General features: G+C 44.8%; 1 protein-coding gene across 1 annotated transcript; it reads left to right on the forward strand.

Annotated features, from left to right (window-relative positions):
* Positions 1-597: 597 nt before the first annotated feature.
* Positions 598-1,485, forward strand: LOC139441639 (uncharacterized). Its single transcript, XM_071222448.1, has one exon. It carries the CDS (start codon positions 598-600, stop codon positions 1,483-1,485), a length of 888 nt encoding a protein of 295 aa, XP_071078549.1.
* The last annotated feature ends 13,299 nt before the right edge of the window (positions 1,486-14,784 follow it).

Here is a 14,784-nt window from a genome sequence, read left to right on the forward strand (position 1 = left end):
GGACACGATGACGCGCATCGACAAAGTTAGCGAGTCTGACTACCCGTTTCCGTTAGTCGCCTCTTACGACGAGCATGGTTTGCTGAAGACCAATTCTAACCCGGGTCTTCACGGGTGACTGACATCATGAGCTTCAATCCATGCAATTGGGAAACGATGACATGCATTCAACCAAGTCCGCGAGCCTGACCGCCCGATCCATTTCGTCGTCTCTTAAGACAAGCAGAAGTTGTTGCGGACCTAGGTCTATTTGCTAGCCTGGACGCCCCATGGATAGAACGCGCAGAACTGTAGGAACATCATGTCGACGAGATGAGTGAGTGAGTATGGTTTTACGCCGCTTTTAGCAATATTCCAGCAATATCACGTCGGGGGACACCAGAAATGGGCTTCACACATTGTACCCATGTCGCGAATCGAACCCGGGTCTTCGGCATGAGGAGCGAACGCTTTAAACACTAGGCTACCCGACCGCCCCGTCGACGAGCTGAAGTTAAGGTGTTGGCATTCATGTGGTAGGTCGGCAGTCTGCAGATCATTACGAAAAGGGGTCCGACATCTGAACAGAAGGTTCGTGGTTCGAATCCCATAGCGGGAATGGGGAATTGTATGGCCGCTACACACGCGACATGTCAGGCAGGTCTTGTTCAGCTTTCAGAGGGAGACAGAGGGGGACTTCAGAGGGGGGATTTCAGAGGGGGGACTTCAGAAGGGGGGACTTTTAGAGGGAGACTTCAGAGGAGGGACTTCAGAGGGGCACTTCAGAGGGAGACTTCAGAGGGGGGACTTCAGAGGCGGGAACTTCAGAGGCGGGAACTTCAGAGGGGGGACTTCAGAGGGGGGAACTTCAGAAGGGAGACTTCAGGGGGGGGACTTCAGATGGGGGACTTCAGAGGGGAACTTCAGAGGGGGACTTCAGAGGGGGGACTTCAGAGGGGGGACTTCAGAGGGGGGGGACTTCAGAGGGGGGACTTCAGAGGGGGACTTCAGAGGGGAGACTTCAGAGGGGGGACTTCAGAGGGGGGACTTCAGAGGGGAGACTTCAGAGGGGGGGACTTTCAGAGGAGGGACTTTCAGAGGGGGGATTTCAGAGGGGGGACTTCAGAGGGGGGGGGGACTTCAGAGGGGAGACTTCAGAGGGGGGACTTCAGAGGGGAGGACTTCAGAGGGGGGGCTACAGAGGGGGACTTCAGAGGGAGACTTCAGAGGGAGACTTCAGAGGGGGGACTTCAGAGGGGAGACTTCAGAGGGGGGGACTTTCAGAGGGGGGACTTCAGAGGGGGGACTTCAGAGGGGGGGGGGGGGGGGGGCTTCAGAGGGGGGGGACTTCAGAGGGGAGACTTCAGAGGGGGGACTTCAGAGGGGAGACTTCAGAGGGGGGACTTCAGAGGGGAGGACTTCAGAGGCGGGGGGGGGGGGAAGGGGGACTTTCAAGGGGGGGGGGGGGGACTTCCAGTATGTGTCAATAAACCAGCGGAAGCATAATGCAAACTTGCGGGGCTGACAAATAAATATGAGATTATTTATTATACAGCATGATGTGTGTTGATTCAGTTAATGTGGGTATTACCTCGCTAACATGTTGTTTGATTGAATGATGAGACACTATAGATATGTGATAAAGAGAAAAGAGTTTCCACCGCCATCACTATCAATACCGTCACCGCCATCATCACCCAACTATGGACAGCAATATCAACACCAATGAAATATTACCGTGACATAATGCAAGTCACCATCGCCAACATCGACACACTGTAGACACGTATCGACCATCGAAGCAGCAAGGTTTGTTCTGGTGTCATACGACAATAGAACTTAAATCGACTTTTCGTCTCCCACGACATACGTGTGTCAGTGAGAAGGATGTGCGCCTCACATGAACGTGTCTCGCCTGACAGAAGGATATGTGCCTCACCTGCACGTGTCTCGCCTGACAGAAGGATATGTGCCTCACCTGCACGTGTCTCGCCTGACAGAAGGATATGTGCCTCACCTGCACGTGTCTCGCCTGACAGAAGGATGTGTGCCTCACGTGCACGTGTCTCGCCTGACAGAAGGATGTGTGCCCTGCTGTTGTTTATCTGTCACCTGTCACAGGCCGTGCCCAGCCCCAGCGTCTCAGGTAGGTCGACACCCAGATGATTAAAACTCAAGTATAGATAGGGAATTACCAAACTACAGACAAGGAATACATTAATTAAGCATCGACATATTTCAAAAGGTATAGACAAGGAATGTATTTCTTAGGTATCGAAATATGTCAAAAGTATAGATATTAGATAAGGAATATATTTCAAACGTATAGACAAGGAATATATTTTAAAAGTATAGACAAGGAATATATTTCAAAAGTATAGACAAGGAATATATTTAAAATGTATAGATAAAGAATATATTTCAAAAGCATAGAAAAGGAATACATTTTAAAAGTATAGACAAGGAATATATTTCAAAAATATAGATAAGGAATGCATTTTAAAAGTATAGACAAGGAATACATTTCAAAAGTATAGACAAGGGATATATTTCAAAAGTATAGACAAGGAATATGTTTCAAAAGTATAGACAAGGAATATATTTCAAATGTATAGACAAGGAATATGTTTCAAAAGTATAGATAAGGAATGCTTTTAAAAAGTATAGACAAGGAATGCATTTTAAAAGTATAGACAAGGAATACATTTCAAAAGTATAGATAAGGAATGCACATTAAATGTATAGACAAGGAATACATTTCAAAAGTATAGATAAGGAATGAACATTAAATGTATAGACAAGGAATACATTTCAAAAGTATAGATAAGGAATGCACATTAAATGTATAGACAAGAAATATATTTCAAAAGGATAGGTAAGGAATGCTTTTAAAAGGTATAGACAAGGAATATGTTCCAAAAGTATAGACAAGGAATATATTTCAAAAGTATAGATAAGGTATACATTTCAAAAGTATAGATAAGGAATACATTTAAAAAGTATAGACAAGGAATGCATTTTAAAAGTATAGACAAGGAATATATTCAAAAGTATGGACAAGGAATACATTTCAAAAGTATAGACAAAGAATGCATTTTAAAAGTATAGACAAGGAATATATTTCAAAAGTATAGATAAGGAATATATCTAAAATGTATAGATAAGGAATATATTTCAAAAGCATAGGCAAGGAATATATTTCAAAAGTATAGACAAGGAATATAATTCAAAAGTATAGATAAGGAATACACTTTAAAAGTATAGATAAGTTATATATTTCAAAAGTATAGACAAGGAATATATTTCAAAAGTATAGATAAGGTATACATTTCAAAATTATAGACAAGGAATACATTTCAAAAGTATAGACAAGGAATATTTTTCAAAAGTATAGATAAGGAATAAATTTCATAAGTATAGACAAGGAATATATTTCAAATGTATAGACAAGGAATATGTTTCAAAAGTATAGATAAGGTATACATTTCAAAATTATAGACAAGGAATACATTTCAAAAGTATAGGCAAGGAATGCATTTTAAAAGTATAGACAAGGAATATATTTCAAAAGTATAGATAAGGAATGCTTTTAAAAGGTATAGACAAGGAATATGTTCCAAAAGTATAGACAAGGAATATATTTCAAAAGTATAGATAAGGAATATATTTCAAAAGTATAGATAAGGTATACATTTCAAAATTATAGACAAGGAATACATTTCAAAAGTATAGGCAAGGAATGCATTTTAAAATCATAGACAAGGAATATATTTCAAAAGTATAGACAAGGAATATGTTTCAAAATTATAGATAAGGAATGCTTTTAAAAAGTATAGACAAAGAATGCATTTTAAAAGTATAGACAAGGAATATATTTCCGCCGAAACTACACATGCAATAAGGCTATATAAATGATATGGACGGCATGTCAGACACTCACATTCATTAAAAAAACCAAGACGCGAGCGGGCCCTGGTTATGATACAGATGGGACCACCGATGCCCACATTGCTGGAACCTTTGGTTGCTCCCGCGCTGCTGTATCTAACGTGATGTAATGTAACAAACAGACCGGGAAGACATCAGAAGGGCCAAGACCAGGCATACCCAGGGCAACTGCGCCTAATGGAGACCGGTACTTGCGTATTTTGCGTCTCTGGAATCGATTCTTGGCAGTGATTTCATCAGCGACGTATGTCTTAGGGCATATTGTTAGTCGACAGACAGTAACCAGGCGACTCAGGGCTCAAGGAATTAGGGCTTAGCGCCATTACAGAAGACAGTTATTGACAGCGCAACAGAGATTGAGATGGGTCCGGACTGTACGTGACAGGCAGAGGGTCGTCTTCACTGACGAAAGCCGGTTCTGTCTGTTCAGAGCTGATGGAAGATAGCATTTTCCGCCGACGAGGAGAACGAACGGCGGCATGTTGCGTTCAGGAGGTCGTGCCGTATGGTGGAGGGGCTGTTATGGTGAAGGGAGGAATTTGTGGCAAGGTGAGAACACCACTGGTTTAACGGACATTTGACAGCTCAGCGTTTCACGGATGACATTCTTCGCCGATTGTCCTACCATTTCTTCAACAGCTGCCACGTGGTGTCCTTTATAGCCCCTTTACAGCCCGAATCATACAGAACGTCCTCGCAGACAACAATGTCAACGTGTTGCCGTGGCCTGCATGCTCCCCAGACATGTCCCCAATAGAACACCTCAGGGGTGTCATGGACTATCCTGTTTGACAGCCACCACATCCTCCAGCCATCCAACAAAAAATGACCTCTGAGAAGACGTAATAACGATATATGTGACTTGAGCGATTTTACAGGTGTATGCTTCATCACGTGGAAAGCTTGTTTTTCTACCCAACCTCAATTCGGACAGCTGTCGCGCCAATATCGAATGCTGTATGACTGTCAATTTTACATGCTGATTTCCTTGAGATTTTGATCTTTTCACAACATTTCACTTCATGCATCTCTCTTTTGTCACTAGAGTGACTTACAACGACGGTACAGTTACTGATAGCCGTCAGTTTGTCTAGGGTTTGCTTATTTAAGGATTGCATTAAACAGTATGTACCTGTATATAGGGATTATGAGGTGTGTGGTATATTGTCGTAGTTAGTTTATTCCTCTAACGTTACGTCCCCTCTCAGTGCCCGTGGTAATGCGGTGTCCCCCCCATAACGCCAGTCATATAACCCAATTCACCCACTCACTCCCTCCACGTACAGTTTACGTTCTCTAGGCTGCAGGGGTGGGGAGTGCCGGAACGAGACGTGCTTCCAGCCTGTGGTCGCAGCCCTGCTGTGGAGCATGCCGTCGGCGGTAGTCGTGTATGATGAAGTGCACGGTGAGGCCTACCTTCATTTCTAAAAATCAGTTGGACATCCTGTAACTGACCGAATGAGGTCACCTGGACATATTTACTTTATGGTTTTCCTGTCATATAACCCAACTCACTCACTCACTCACTCAATCATTCCCTCACTCCAGTCATATAACCCAACTCACTCACTCACTCCAGTCACATAACCAAACTCACTCACTCACTCACTTACTCACTCACTCCACTCATATAGCCCAACTCACTCACTCACTCACTCACTCCAGTCACATAACCAAACTCACTCACTCACTCACTCCACTCATATAACCCAACTCACTCACTCACTCACTCCAGTCATATAACCCAACTCACTCATTCACTCACTCACTCACTCATTCCCTCACTCCAGTCATATAACCCAACTCACTCACTCACTCCAGTCACATAACCAAACTCACTCACTCACTCACTTACTCACTCCACTCATATAGCCCAACTCACTCACTCACTCACGCCAGTCATATAACCCAACTCACTCACGCCAGTCATATAACCCACCTCAGAACGAGACGTTCTTCCAGTCTGTGGTCGCAGCCCTGCTGTGGAGCATGCCGTCGGCGGTAGTCGTGTATGATGAAGTGCACGGTGAGGCCTACCTTCATTTCTAAAAATCAGTTGGACATCCTGTAACTGACCGAATGAGGTCACCTGGCACTTCCTCGCTTCTGGACATATTTACTTTATGGTTTCACTCACTCACTTACTCACTCACTCACTCACTCACTCACTCCAGTCATATAACCCAACTCACTCACTCACTCCAGTCATATAGCCCAACTCACTCACTCACTCACACCAGTCTTATAACCCAACTCACTCACTCACTCACTCACTCACTCACTCACTCACTCATATAGCCCAACTTACTCACTCACTCACTCCAGTCATATAGCCCAACTCACTCACTCACTCACTCACTCACTCACTCACGCCAGTCATATAACCCAACTCACTCACTCACTCACTCACTCACTCATTTTCTACTCACTCAGTAGTATGTGTGCATAGCACAATGATATTAATTACAATCGGTTGTTAGTATGTGTTTCGCTTAAGAGCATTCATGTTATCAGTTGAAATGCAAAGGTAGCCACGAGCTTATCCAAGGATACATCGTGCTATTTCCGTCACGTTTTTTTTAGTCCAAACTCGTAGTTGTACCCCTTGCGTCATGTGCAGAAAGGGAATGTCATTGTTGGTCACGTGTTACTTCAGGTCTTCCAGCCTTTTGATATCTCTCGATGAGTTCCTTTACTTTTTCTCCCAGAACACGTCGCCTATGATGTAACTGACCGATGCGCCTCAAGCAGGACAAAGCTGGTTCTGGTCAGCGCCACGGAGCTTCCTGCACACCTTCCTCAACTCATGACGCGCTCATTGGGCGAGAGGACACTGTCAAGATTTGGGAATAATCTGAATTTCATCATTCTTGGTGGAACTCAGACTGTACATAATGTGATCACACTGGTACATTGTCACACAGTTGCATTCACATTTCCTTCAGTTTCTGATAAAACGTTGTCTGACATCTTATATAATTAATAAACTATATTTATGTTGGACTTACAAAGTGAACATCGCAAAGAAATCGAGTTCAGGAAGGCTGACACGCCGTGGTATAACTGAAATACTGTTAAAAGCTATGTTAAACCCATCTCACTCACTCTCTTACTGCCAATGGAAGAAATACAGTTCGTCTATTCATCTATTTTTTTTTTTGATGTGGTCATTCATTGAATTAGACGAGAATACGCAGGGTACATGCTTGATAGCTTATTCATCACAAAAGAAATATTGTAAGGTTTATTTATTATTTTCCCTTCGCCAGGCGGAGAAGTCCGACCAGCTGTTCGGGGTGGGTTCCTTACTTCGTCACTTCTCCCGCTGGCTGATCGTGACGGGGGACGCCGATCTCAGACTGGACACAACGACTGTCGTGCTGGACAACGTGGCCGTCATCACTACCAACGGCCCGTGGAACCTGTCTCACCTATGTGGAATATCGGTAACATTTTACCGTGCTAGTCGAAGGAAAACTATACATATCAATGTCGGTAACATTGTGTGTGTGTGTGTGTGTGTGCGTGTGTGTGTGTGTGTGTGTGTGTGTGTGTGTGTGTGTGTGTGTGTGTGTGTGTGTGTGTGTGAAATACAAATGTACCACATCTCAAGACATCAAAACTTAAATTTAGAATTGACATTTGACAATGATTACCTGTCACCATAAGGACCAGGTAGGAAAGCAATACAATGAGAATCTCATTCTTCATGTGCATTAATTATTTTTGCCTTAATATCACTCATTTTCATGGAATTAGATGAAGATTTATGATATTTTTATGAAATTAAATTCAAGATGAAGACGAGCGCTAACTTCAAGCTCTTCGCTGACCAGGCTTCTCTTCTTCACCTCAGGTGCTTCCCCGCCCGGCGGTGTGGACCCTGCAGTGGGTTCCCGGGGGAAGGGGGTGGTCAGAGGTGGACACGAGTAGCCTGGTCAAGGAGCAGGTGCTGAGGACGGTGTTCCCCAACAGTCTCAGGGGCCTCAACGGCAGGACGCTGACACTGGCGATGCTACAGGTGAGGGCCCCCGTCAATGTTGGGTACTTTAGGATGTTTCACCATGGACCCCCTTCAATATTGGGGACTTTAGGATGTCTCACCATGGACCCCCTTCAATATTGGGGACTTTAGGATATCTCACCATGGACCCCCTTCAATATTGGGGACTTTAGGATGTTTCACCATGGACCCCCTTCAATATTGGGGACTTTAGGATGTCTAATCCTGGACCCCCTTCAATGTGGGGTACTTTAGGATGTCTCATCCTGGACCCCCTTTAATGTGGGGTACTTTAGGATGTCTCACCATGGACCTCCTTTAATATAGGGTAATTAAGGATGTGTCACCATGGCACCCCTTTAAGGTGGGGTACTTTAGGATGTGTCACCATGGACCCCCTTTAATGTGGGGTACTTTAGGATGTGTCACCATAGACCCCCTTTAATATAGGGTACTTAAGGATGTGTCACCATGGACCCCCTTTAATATAGGGTACTTTAGGATGTGTTCACCATGGACCCCCTTTAATGTAGGGTACTTTAGGATGTCTAACCATGGACCCCTTTAATGTGGGGTACTTTAGGATGTCTCACCATAGACCCTCTTTAATGTGGGGTACTTTAGGATGTGTCACCATGGACCCTCTTTAATGTGGGGTACTTTAGGATGTCTCACCATGGATCCCCTTTAATGTAGGGTACTTTAGGATGTCTCACCATAGACCCTCTTTAATGTGGAGTACTTTAGGATGTGTCACCATGGACCCTCTTTAATGTAGGGTACTTTAGGATGTGTCACCATAGACCCCCTTTAATGTAGGGTACATTAGGATGTCTCACCATAGACCCCCTTTAATGTGGGGTACTTTAGGATGTGTCACCATAGACCCTCTTTAATGTGGGGTACTTTAGGATGTGTCACCATGGACCCCCTTTAATGTAGGGTACTTTAGGATGTGTCACCATAGACCCCCTTTAATGTAGGGTACTTTAGGATGTGTCACCATAGACCCTCTTTAATGTGGGGTACTTTAGGATGTGTCACCATAGACCCTCTTTAATGTGGGGTACTTTAGGATGTGTCACCATGGACCCTCTTTAATGTAGGGTACTTTAGGATGTCTCACCATTGACCCCCTTTAATGTGGGGTACTTTAGGATGTCTCACCATGGACCACCTTTAATGTAGGGTACTTTAGGATGCCTCACCATGGACCCCCTTTAATGTGGGGTACTTTAGGATGCCTCACCATGGACCCCCTTTAATGTAGGGTACTTTAGGATGTCTCACCATGGACCTCCTTTAATGTAGGGTACTTTAGGATGCCTCACCTTGGACCCCCTTTAATGTGGGTTGCTTTAGGATGTCTGACCATGGATCCTCTTCAATCCTTGGTTTGTTTGCACCAGGGATGTGTTTCTTCATTTCACCAACATGGGAAACGTAAAACGTTTCGGATGGCACGCTGATATACTGTTCAAAACGGAGTCTCACTCTACGATTACAATTCTGATGAATATCTTTTTCCAGTGGATGCCCATATCAAGGCGGACGTCACGTGGCCACAATATATCTTATGATGGCGCTGCCATGGATATAGTTGACCTTCTGGCTGCCGTGTTCAACTTCAGGTAATAACACCCCAAACCTTCCCCCCAAAAACAAACAACAACAAACAGAAAAACAAAAGCAAAGAAAAATCCACAATAAAATCCACAAAAAGAAACAACAAAAACAAACCAAACCAAACAAAAAGCCAAAAAACACAGCAATTTCCCTCGTCAAGTAGCATGCTTTTGGTATTGTTTGGTGTTGATCAAATATATCTGAACTGTATATTATTACAATGTGTTGTTAACATGGTGTTTCAACCGACAACATTTCATATAATGATCAAACTGAAAACTTATGTTGTTCCAGCTACACCTGTGTAGAGCCTGCAGACAAGGAGTGGGGGAGTCGGCAGCACAACTCTACCTGGACCGGGATTATAGGCATGTTACAGCGGCAGGTGCGTGTCACACTAGGGCAGTATGTAACTCTACCTGTACCGGGATTATGGGCATGTTACAGCAGCAGGTGCGTGTCACACTAGGGCCGTATGTAACTCTACCTGGACCGGGATTATATGCATGTTACAGCGGCAGGTGCTAGTCACACTAGGGCAGTATCTAACTCTACCTGGACCGGGGTTATAGGCATGTTACAGCAGCAGGTGCGTGTCAAACTAGGGCAGTATCTAACTCTACCTGGACCGGGGTTATAGGCATGTTACAGCAGCAGGTGCGTGTCAAACTAGGGCAGTATGTAACTCTACCTGGACCGGGGTTATAGGCATGTTACAGCAGCAGGTGCGTGTCACACTAGGGCCGTATCTAACTCTACCTGGACCGGGGTTATAGGCATGTTACAGCAGCAGGTGCGTGTCACACTAGGGCAGTATCTAACTCTACCTGGACCGGGGTAAGAGGCATGTTACAGCAGCAGGTGCGTGTCACACTAGGGCAGTATCTAACTCTACCTGGACCGGGGTAAGAGGCATGTTACAGCAGCAGGTGCGTGTCACACTAGGGCAGTATCTAACTCTACCTGGACCGGGGTAAGAGGCATGTTACAGCAGCAGGTGCGTGTCACACTAGGGCAGTATCTAACTCTACCTGGACCGGGGTAAGAGGCATGTTACAGCAGCAGGTGCGTGTCACACTAGGGCAGTATCTAACTCTACCTGGACCGGGATTATAGACAGGTGCGTGTCACACTAGGGCAGTATGTAACTCTACCTGGACCAGGATTATAGGCATGTTACAGCGGCAGGTGCGTGTCCCGGCAGGAGTACACATAAGTTTCAGAATATTTTGCCAGATAATGTGTTCAGTGAAGCGCCTGTAACATGAGACGCTAATGGTTCTGTAGTAAGTAGCCTAATGTAATCACTGACACACTCACAACGAAAATATGCATAACAGTGATTTGTAATATGTATTCCCTGAGAGATATATGGTGCCCTTTATGCTTCAATAATATCTACTTGTTTCAAACAAATCAGTCAGCATTACGTGTCGATAAATAATAATTTCGATATTTAGATATAACTTTAGATATTTACCTGTTTTATGAATCATGAGAATGTAATCTGAGAGGAAAAAAAAGAAGGGACAAACCCTTTCGATAATCAGAAGATATCTCTGTTAAAAGCACAATCTTGTGTACAATTCCCACTTTAATATAAGTATGTGTTTATGAATAATCATTAAAAAGTGATGATACCACGCGTTCGGGAAAACCAGAGCGTATCCTGTCCCATCTATGGTACCATTCACACACACATGCAAAGGCAAGTCGATTGTTGATAACACAGAAACATATGTGCATGTCAAAACAACATCATTTTAGTTTCCGGTGCGTCAAATTTAGAAATCTCCCCACAACCCTGCCATAAAACATTTAGGGCCTTGAATGTTGTGAATAGAACTCTTCAGGCAGTCGTATGATGCTCTTTGAAATCTTCGCAGAGAGTCACCCTCTGTCACACAGTCCTGTGGAAAGTTGTTGTCACTATGAATCTTAATGCACAGATCTAAATAGGAAAGAGATGACGCTGGTTCTTTATGGATACTGGGAAGAGGGGAATTGAAACGCAGAGGTTAATCCAGACATCTGAACCCAGACAAGATTAATGAATAATTAACACATATTATTAAAACACACGTCAGATTCCACTGATATTTATTTACAATCGAAAAGGCAATAGAATGTTTCAAATAAGAATCAACAGGAATAAGTAACAGACCCAGTTATAAACGGCAGGGCACTTGTCCAAAATGTGTCACTGTGGATTGACTTGAAAGAGTATATACTCCGTTCTGTATTCCAAAAGCTCAAACCTTTGGTGTCATTTCACAACGTTTGAGATACAATCGAACTTGCACTTTCTGCGAAGATTTCAAAGAGAGTCAAACGACTCTTGCTCAAAAGTTGTTTAATAACTTCTATTTACAACATTCAAGCCCAAACTGTTTTATGTTTGGATTGTGGGGGACATTTCAACATTGGACCTTCCTTCCAGGAGGCCGATCTCTGCCCTGTGCCCTACTCCATGTCCCCCGAAAGGGCCAGTGTGCTGGAGTTCTCAGTGCATGTCCTGTCGACGTACAATATGGCAGTGTACATGGTCCCTTCCTCGCCCCAACCCACGGCGGCACAATGGCTGGTGTTGCTGCCGTCAAGGGACTGGCGGGTGTACCTGGGGCTGACGGCGGCCTGCTGCTGGGTGTCTCTGCTGCTCACGCTGGCAAGGACGAAGCTGGTGCAGGGCGTCTTGTCCACGGGGTCTCACAGTGGGGCTCTCACAGCTCGAGTCTCGCTACGCCAAGGTAGACATTGTCCCATCTTTCCCATCCGTCATCGTCATCTTCCCTCTCCGTCATCTCACCTTCCCTCTCCGTCATCTCACCTTCCCTCTCCATCATCTCAAATTCCCTCTCCGTCATCTCACCTTTCTTTTCACCATACCTCAGTAACGACGCAGGTAAAGTTCTATTGTGCTGCGCATCTTCGTCTAGCCTGTAACGGACCATTGTGTTACAGACCTCCCTCGATAGAGTACCATTGTGTTACAGATCTTGCTATGTAGAGTTCCATAGTGATACAGATCCTCCCCTGTGGAGTACTATTGTTACAGATCTTCCTTCGTAGAGTACCCTTGTGTTACAGATATCCCCCTACAGAGTACCATTGTGTTACATATCCTCCCCTGTAGAGTACCATTGTGTTACAGATCTCCCCCTACAGGGTACCATTGTGTTACATATCCTCCCCTGTAGAGTACCATTGTGTTACAGATCCTCCTCTGTAGAGTTCCATTGTGTTACAGATCCTCCCCTGTATAGTACCATTGTGTTACAGATCCTCCTCTGTAAAGGTTCAATTGTGTTACAGATCCTCCCATGTATAGTACCATTGTGTTACAGATCCTCCCCTGCAGAGTACCATTGTGTTACAGATCCTCCCCTGTATAGTACCATTGTGTTACAGATCCTCCCCTGCGGAGTACCATTGTGTTACAGATCCACCCCTGTAGAGTACCATTGTGTTACAGATCCTCCCCTGCAGAGTACCATTGTGTTACAGATCCTCCCCTGTAGAGTATCATTATGTTACAGATCTACCCCCTTAGAGTACCATTGTGTTACAGATCTCCCCAGGTGGCCGGAGTCGTGTAGTTGTCAGGTCGTGCTGTACAGCTGGAGCCTGTTCTGCCTCACAGTGACAGCCCTCTACACAGGAAACATCGTAGCCGATGTCGCGATGGGGCCGCGAGATGTCCCCTTCACTACACTACAGGACCTGGTGAACCAGGGGATGTATGACGTCGGGGCTGTAGCCGGTGAATATGTCCACAACATGTTCAAGGCAAGAGTGTGTTGGGCATTATGGTTATGTGGGTGTTATGTGCTCAAAGGCAACACAGGCGAATTCGTGCCTCACGTCCCATGTCCTTATATCTCAGGATCACCCTCCACGCCACCCTAGCTAGCATTGCATACAGGGGTCATAGGCGGATCCAGAGGAGGGGTCAAGGGGGTCCGGATCCCGGGGACACCAGAAATGGGTTTCACACATTATAACCCGGGTCTTCGGCGTGACGAGCGAACGCTTTAACTACTAGGCTACCCGACCGCCCCCGGTAAACAAGTCTGATACAAAATATGAAAACATCAATATGGTATAAAATTAAATGAACGTCAAGCTAATTTCAAACGGAGATCTCTTGTCAGATTTGGCGGCGGATGTGTGATGGTGTGTCGGTGACTGACCGAACCCAACTCGATATTGTGCAAGGAAGGGCTACAAGACAGTTCTGACAACATACTGACACCCTTTGAAGTCCGTTTGCAAGCATTTGGGACGACGTTGTGACTTCACGACACAACACCCGTCTATAGTCAATGCTCCCTTCCAGCAGCACAACATACAAAGGATGCCATTGCCAGCAATTATGTCCCCCTCATTGAACACGTCTGGGACATGATAGGGATCCTCCAAGTCTTTACACTGTCACATGATCCTCCAAGTCTTTTAACTGTCACATGATCCTCCAAGTCTTTACACTGTCACATGATCCTCCAAGTCTTCACAGAGTCGCATGATCCTCCAAGTCTTCACAGAGTCGCATGATCCTCCACGTCTTTACACTGTCACATGATCCTCCAAGTCTTTACACTGTCACATAATCCCCCAAGTCTTCACACTGTCACATGATCCTCCAGGTCTTTACACTGTCACATGATCCTCCAGGTCTTTACACTGTCACATGATCCTCCAAGTCTTTACACTGTCACATGATCCTCCAAGACTTTACATTGTCACATGATCCCCCAAGTCTTTACACTGTCTCATGATCCTCCACGTCTTTACACTGTCACATGATCCTCCAAGTCTTTACACTGTCACATAATCCTCCACGTCTTACATTGTCACATGATCCTCCACGTCTTACATTGTCACATGATCATCCAAGTCGTTTCACTGTCACATGATCCTCTAAATCCTGACACTGCCATATGATCCTCCAAGTCTTTACACTGTCACGTGATCCTCCACGTCTTACACTGTCACATGATCCTCCACGTCTTACACTGTCACATGATCCTCAAAATCTTTACACTGTCACATGGTCCTCTAAATCTTGACACTGTCATATGCTCCTCCAAGTTGTTTTAATGTCTCATGATCCTCCAAGTGTTTACATTGTCACATAATCCCACAAGTCTTTACATTGTCACATGATCCTCTAAATCTTTACACTGTCACATGATCCTCTAAATCTTTACACTGTCACATGGTCCTCCAAG

Source organism: Haliotis cracherodii, unplaced genomic scaffold (assembly GCF_022045235.1).
Source record: "Haliotis cracherodii isolate W230 unplaced genomic scaffold, xgHalCrac1.p SCAF_42, whole genome shotgun sequence".
Lineage (NCBI taxonomy): Eukaryota > Metazoa > Mollusca > Gastropoda > Lepetellida > Haliotidae > Haliotis > Haliotis cracherodii.